Below are 7,131 nucleotides of genomic sequence, written 5' to 3'. Positions count from 1 at the left end.
GGACACACATATACATATATTTTGTACACGTACATATGATAATACATATAAATACAGCCATACATACGTACAATATGTGTTTGTGTGTGTGTGTGTATATAAATATGTGTGTTTATATATATATATATATATATATATATTAATATTGTTACAACTGCGAGATAGCTTAGGACCTTCGCCGACGCCACCCGCGATTGGCTCGCACACTTCGTGGAGAACGAGGATACCGCGCCCGAACACCGACTGATCGCTTATAAGAAGCAACACCTAAAAATTCAGCAGTTGTCCCGTGACCGTGACTTGTGTGCTTCCTTCCGCCATGTGAATACGCCTGGCTACTGCATATACATATACATATGTATCACACACACACACACACACACACACACACACACACACACACACACACACACACACACACACACATATATGTAGATCTGTATATCGTGACTTGCATTATTCTCTGGTGCGCAGGATTCGATCTCTGAAAAGGGACAAGAAACAGTTTATCAGGAATCTTGCAGAGGAGTTCGAAGGCCATTTCTTAGTATATGATCTTCGTCCTGTCAACCAAGTTCTGAGAAAGCTGAACTCCAAGCCCTCCTCACAGGTGATTGCAATACATTCAGTAAGTGGCCAGATCATCTCACATACTGGTGGCGTGTGGGAGTGTTGGGCTGAGTATTTTGAGCAGTTGTACTAGGTTAATCCACCAACAGTTAATATGGATGCGTGTAGTGTAGAGATTTCAGTGTCGGACCCAACCATCAGCGAGGATCCACCCTCCCTAACTGAAGTTAGGCAAGCAATCTCCAAGCTTAAAAGTGGTAAAGCAGCTGGTATCTGCGGCATCCCAGCTGAAGTGTTAAAGGCTGTTGGTGAACCTATGGCGAGTATACTGTCCCGTCTACCATCTGGCAGACTGGTACCATTCCCCCTGACCTGTTGAGGGATGTGGCCAACACTTTCTGTTAGGGGAAACGGAAAGAGACGGGAATAATCACTGATGCATTACACTGCTTAGTATACCAGCTAGTGTTCCCGCTCATATCCTTCTGAGATGTATCAGAGACCACCTGCTGAGGCACTAGAGGCCGGAACAATCTGCGAAGTCCACAATAGACCACATCCTGGCGTTTTGAGTCATTAGAGAGCGCCGTCGTGAGGTCGGGCGTGGGTGCTTGCAGCTTACATCGACCTCCAGAAGACGTCCGGTACTGTGCAAATAATAATAGCAAGCCTGTGTACTGGTACTGAAAGTGCTGTATTGTGCGGTGGAAGCCTGTCGAGCTTCTTCCCTGTTAGATCATGAGTTAGGCAAGGCTGTGTTCTTGCACCAACGAATTTCAACACTTGCATGGTTTGGATATTTGGCAGAGCTTCTGTCCAAAAACAGTGCGCAGCAACAATGGGCAATATTAAGGTTACCGACATTGACTTTGCTGATGCTTTTGCTATTCTGAGTCTCTGGAAACCCTAAACAGTGAATGGAACCCCCTGGGTCTAGAGGTCTCCTGGATCAAGATCCAGGACTGCTAAGATTACCTGTTCGGTCAGTACGTGCTTGCGGCGAGGACACTAAATTCACAGTGAGCTTTACATATCTTATAGTTTGCTAAGAAAATAATAGTCAACTACACAGATAATAATAACCATACATATTCCAATTAATAAGATTTTAAAATAGATATTGCATTTAACAACCGTAGAGTTTTCACATGGAAATTAATTTGAAAGTATCCTTGACGCCAGCATTGTTTACATATGCGCGTCTTCCAAGTTCCTCAAAAGAGCTTGTCTATATTTTCCTCCAAACGAAGTTCTTGTGGCAGATTATGACACACACTTACTATTTCATCTCTGCAACCACGAATGAACCCACACACGTCGTTTCAGTAATCCAATTCTATTGATGACAAATAACCTGCGAGGAGGGCCAATCGAGCGGATAGGCGATGGTTCGGTTCACCCGCGTGACCAGCAAGCTGGGAAATCACCCACAGGGTGACATCGAATGGCGGATCATGTCACAAACGAGTTGCTGATAAAAGCGCTCATGTGACCGTACCTAAATTTATTTAAGCTTTCCACCACGCAAGACAAAGTTCTTGTGGAAGGGAAAATAAAACATTGGTACGAGCAGGGACTTCATTTAGGAGTAGTGGCTGGGGGAGTAATTGCCCCGCAAGACAGCCTTCCCCCCAAGGTCTGGCCTGCCTCCCTTCCCCCCAGAGCTACATTCACGACTTTTTTTTTTGCCAAAACTTTAGCCGTAGCTTAAAATGCTCCTAGAATGGTTCATTTATAAAAAAAAAAAAAAAAAAATCAGGCGGGGGGGCAGCGCTCCAGAAGCTGATTCTGCTCATTTCGCTCGCCACCAACCTTGTGTGTGTGTGTGTGTGTGTGTGTGTGTGTGTATGTGTGTGTGTGTGTGTGTGTGTGTGTGTGTGTGTGTGTATGTGTGTGTGTGTGTGTGTATGTGTGTGTGTGTGTGTGTGCGTGTGTGTGTCAACGTAAGACCAGTTGTCGGCGAGCCATGAAATCGTCTTAGGGCGGGTAATGAAAGGGGTCTTGACTTGTAAAACCCTCAAGTGACCCCCGTCTCCCCGGATGCCGAGGACGGAGTGGGGAAGCTAAGCCCGGGTGCCGTCGTCTGTCTTCCGTCTCTCTCTCTATCTGTCTGACAAGACGCGTCCTTTAATGCGGCGGCTGCCTTCGAGAGCGGGTTCTTGATTCCGCCCGCTGAAGTGTCAGATTCAGTCGGCCGTAGCATAGGTGGGTGAGTTCGCAGGGCTCGCTTGAGGGGAAGATATAGGTCACCCGGAAGGCATCCACCTAGGGTCAACTAGGATTGGGTGTGGAAGGTGCAAAGCAGCTGCTTCCTCTGATGATGTAGACTCAAGAAGACTTCGACAGTAAGGCACAGCCTTTTTTTCAGCAAAGGACGGATGTGTGAACATATGTACGTGACAACTATTTAAGATTAAATAAATTGTGTAGAATGTGGATGCACAGAATAACATTCCCACAAAATAATATGATATAGATACAGGTTACAGTGTGTGTATGTATGTACGCATATACACTGTACTATATAAAGTGTTACAAACTACTGACACGATTACATAATCAATATAGTTTCTTAAACGCTTTCTAGATTAACCAAGTCTGGGTTAAGTGCGCCTTTTAGGAAATTGGGATTAAGGTTGTATCTTCGCCTAACTGGGTGAAAGTGAGGTGAGGTGGTGCAAGGGCGAAAGCCTCAGGTGATGCACTTAAAGCCAGGCAGGGTTTTAACATTTCAAGTAGAAAAGACATGGGGACAATTTGATAAGGCCCCACTGTAAATTATTTGTAATTGACATTCAGATAGTATCGTCACCATTATTGCGCACTATACATGTCGATGATTAACGTTTTCTCGCTTTGCGGAATTAAAACCAGTCGCAGTTTTCCTGCATTTGCCCATGTGAAATGTGTGTATATCAAGCTTCCTTTCAAAAACCATAACGGGACTGAGATCTTGATGTGCTGGTTACTTAAACGACAGTGAGTGAATCTCTAATGAGTTAATTTTGTGTAAAGCATTTATCTTTGTTGCGGTGTTTTACTTGCAGTTATTTAAACTACATTGCATTTGGAATATAACAGAATCGCAAGCGCTTGAAGAAGTTATCGTGATTTTGTGTGGACTCTTGATGTGGACATATTTATCGCTGACCTTGCTTGCATTGTTGATATGAAACAAATGTATTTGTCGATGTCGGTTCAGTTGCCATTTCTCCTTCTCCACAGACCGCCGGCATCGAAGTCCTGTCGAAATTTTATTTAAAAAAAAAAAAAAATCAAGTAACTTTAGTTATATATCGTACATTAATGAAAATATCTCACACAGTTTGCATTAAGATGTTATTAAATTTGAACATAAAAGAAAATATCCTGATTATAGCATGACAAATAAGTGATATTTTTTCTCGTACATTCTTTTCCCCCCTAAAAGTTCTGAAGTAATGTGACAACACAAAGCCACCCTAAATGTTATGGACAGCTATGTAACATCCAGCCGTCCCTGATAACTGAAATTGTGCAACACTTCGCAATCTCCCGCACCCCTGAGTAAACGAAACGGACAGCCGGATGTCTCTTGGAAACAGAAGTATCGCGCCTTTTACTTTATTTACCTTGGCTTTGCTTTTGCGGGTATTTTTAGGTACAACAATTATTCAGCACTTTATTTAGCACTGAAAATGTTATTACCCGCCTTATTGATATAGAGGTGTTGCAATCAAGTAAAAATTATGCACTGCAATATATTTATATAAAATAATCGGATTTTAAATTATTCCGTATTAAAGAACTATGAAAATTATGATCTAGAGATCAAACCAGATAGAAAGAACCATGAAGCAAAGAGCATATAATAAAGGTGTGCGAATTGGGAAATCGGCACCGAAAACTTGCCAGGCGGCTCCGCCATTTCATGTTAGCGGAAAGTTTGAAATTTTCATCAGTTGCCTTCTGTACACGATTTGGTATATTTCCCACAATAAGAAATACATGTAACCCTTTTGTAGGTTATGTGTGTATTTCACAAATTTAACATTTTACCTTTGATATAAATTCAGCACTCTATTTGTTTATCATATCTGTTTTAATGAGTTACGCAAAGATACTAATAGATTATTGCATTAATTCCGATCAAAATCTTCTATTAGCATATGAATTTCATGTTGATAAAGATTATATTTCCGAGATTACAAATATACGTATAGTGCAAGACCATGGTTTAGTAAGTCGCGAAGCAACACCACAAACAATAATATGCGAAAGCTGTCCCTGGGTGTCGCGCACTGCCGCTGTTGCCATGTAGCTCGCCAGATGGCGTTGATAGAAGTTTTCCTGTGGGTGACGTCAGTGGTTATGGGTTTCCCTGGACAATGATGTTTGTTCATGGGCAGAATGGGGTATAAAGGAGTAGAAAATAAAGATGCAGTAGAGTATTTAAAAATAAATGGCTTTAATGATTGTATATCTGCAGACGAAATAACAAATGATGGAAAATACACTGAATGCATTCACTTAATTTTGGATCTAATATATCTGATAGTTATTATTTTGTTGTTATTTATCTAAATTTAGTAAACTGCCAATATAATTTTGTTTATTTTCTGCTGACTTATATATTGTGTTTATCTTGTAGAGTTGTTAAAAGTAATTTTACGTTTTGTATATATCATTACATCTTGTAATGTTTTGCGTTCCTATTTTATTGTTTATTTATGTTTTATTGTTTTATATTTGTTTTATCTCATCTTCATTCAAAAAAAAAAAAAAAAGTGACTTTTCCAATACCCTATAAATGGAAGATTAGTGTCCCAAACTTTTATTTTATTGGTAAGGAAATTTATGAAAAAAACATGATGATAATGAGGTTGCCTGTACAAATAACACGCGTGTGGGCGTGTGTGTGTGTGTGTGTGTGTGTGTGTGTGTGTGTGTGTGTGTGTGTGTGTGTGTGTGTGTGTATGTGTGTGTGTGTGTGTGTGTGTGTGTGCGTGCGTGTGTGTGTGTGTGTGTGTAACCCAAATTTCAAACTTACTGATTGAGAATATCAAATCATTATGTAAATAAGTAGAATACATACCAAACACTAATCGATTAATAGAAATGGTAGCAAAATTTAAAGTTACCTCTTCGTGATTTCCTCTTGCATCACATTTCTCGATCTTTTATATTAGTTGTATATTAGCTCAAGAGATGGCGCTGTTACTCAAACTCGGCCTCGCTTTTTTTTTTTTTTTAACTATACGTGCTTTCATTACATCTTATTGTGCAATATGATTTTCTTATGAAAAGGGAAACATACAGCCATTAAACAAAAAAGAGATAAAATACTGACCTCATAATTCAGGGCAAACGGGCTAAAGCAGCCAAACGAAAAAAAAAACTAACTTTATGTTTCATAACCAAAGGGTTAAGTCAACCCGATTGAAACACTGTTAAGCATTTTAAATCATAGTAAAACGACTTAAACAACTCAGTAAAACAAATATACTTCATGTAATTCAGAGGTAAAGAGTTAAAATAACCCAAAATAAATCTGAAAGCTTGGGGGAAAGGTGTGCGCACTACGCACTTCCTCTGGAATAAATGCCAGTCGAGGTCGAGATAAACAGGGAGTCGACGGAAAGCAAACGTATGGTGAACCTATTCCTCGTTTCTTTCGTGGTTTTGGCATTATTTATCGATATGTCTGAATTATGTGGTAGTTTTTAATATCCCGAGAGAGTGTTAGAGTATTGAAGACGTGTCTTAGGAGCGACTGGGAGCAGGAAGAGGGAATTCAGGCAAATGGCTGGTCGTTGGGAGCGAAACGGGAGAGTCCCAGGACGCGCCGGAGTTTTTGTTACAAATTATTTTTGCTCGATTGTTTTGTCATTCCAGTTGTGTTCGAACAATGACATGGTTTATTTGCACGGTTGGCTGATAATTTTTGGATGAGACACTTTTCTTCTGTAGTATTTCCTTTGTAAACCATAAATAAGGGAGGTTGAGACGTAAAACAAAAATTCCAGCGAAAACGAAGAAGCGACGGAATCATCAGAGGAGTTGCAGCGATGACGAACGGAGGGAAATCTGATGAGCCAGAGGGATTTGCACCTTCCCGTGGCGTAGCAATAGACTCTAGGGAGAGGTCTGTTACAGCCAATAAGATATGGAATTGATAATTACATGATAATAGTGGCCGGACCTAAAAGATAGTCAATTGGGTAATTTTCAGGGTTAGCGTCGCTTAACCATCTCGTCAGTTTTGGTAATATTGGATTCATCTCACTCTACCATCAAAATAATGGAAATTATGCCGCAGAACTCTCCAAAACTTCCCCCCAAGCTCTGCCCAGGAAAACAAAGAATCTTCCATGTATTCACTGCACGATAGATCATCAGACAGACTGGGTGTTGGGCGCTCATGCATGTTGGTTGTGCATTCGACTCTGTTGTGAATACATGGAGGATTTTTTGTTTTCCTGGGTAGGAATTGAGAAGTGGTAGCCTTCCAGGAGGGGGGGGGGGGGTACATGAGGGAATATAGCAGCTAATTCTGTTATTATTATGCATTTTTTACACTGC

At 40.7% G+C, this 7,131-nt stretch overlaps 2 protein-coding genes across 2 annotated transcripts in view; both read left to right on the top strand.

Moving 5' to 3' along the window:
* The first annotated feature begins 6,094 nt into the window (after positions 1–6,094).
* Positions 6,095–7,131, top strand: part of LOC125031900 (DNA-directed RNA polymerase II subunit RPB1-like) — an 18,623-nt gene continuing 17,586 nt past the window's right edge. The window contains exon 1 of the mRNA XM_047622900.1: positions 6,095–6,196. The gene's annotated coding sequence lies outside the window, so the exon portion shown is untranslated. The remainder of the gene's footprint in view (positions 6,197–7,131) is intronic.
* The window catches only part of LOC125031902, a 5,582-nt gene continuing 4,653 nt past the window's right edge, over positions 6,203–7,131 (top strand). Inside the window, exon 1 of the mRNA XM_047622901.1 lies at positions 6,203–6,478. Coding sequence (XP_047478857.1) covers positions 6,352–6,478 — 127 coding nt within the window. The 5' untranslated portion in view covers positions 6,203–6,351. The remainder of the gene's footprint in view (positions 6,479–7,131) is intronic.

Source organism: Penaeus chinensis, chromosome 13, assembly GCF_019202785.1.
Source record: "Penaeus chinensis breed Huanghai No. 1 chromosome 13, ASM1920278v2, whole genome shotgun sequence".
NCBI lineage: Eukaryota > Metazoa > Arthropoda > Malacostraca > Decapoda > Penaeidae > Penaeus > Penaeus chinensis.
The sequence above is the reverse complement of the archived record's forward strand: the minus strand, read 5'-3'. Positions and strand labels throughout refer to the sequence as shown.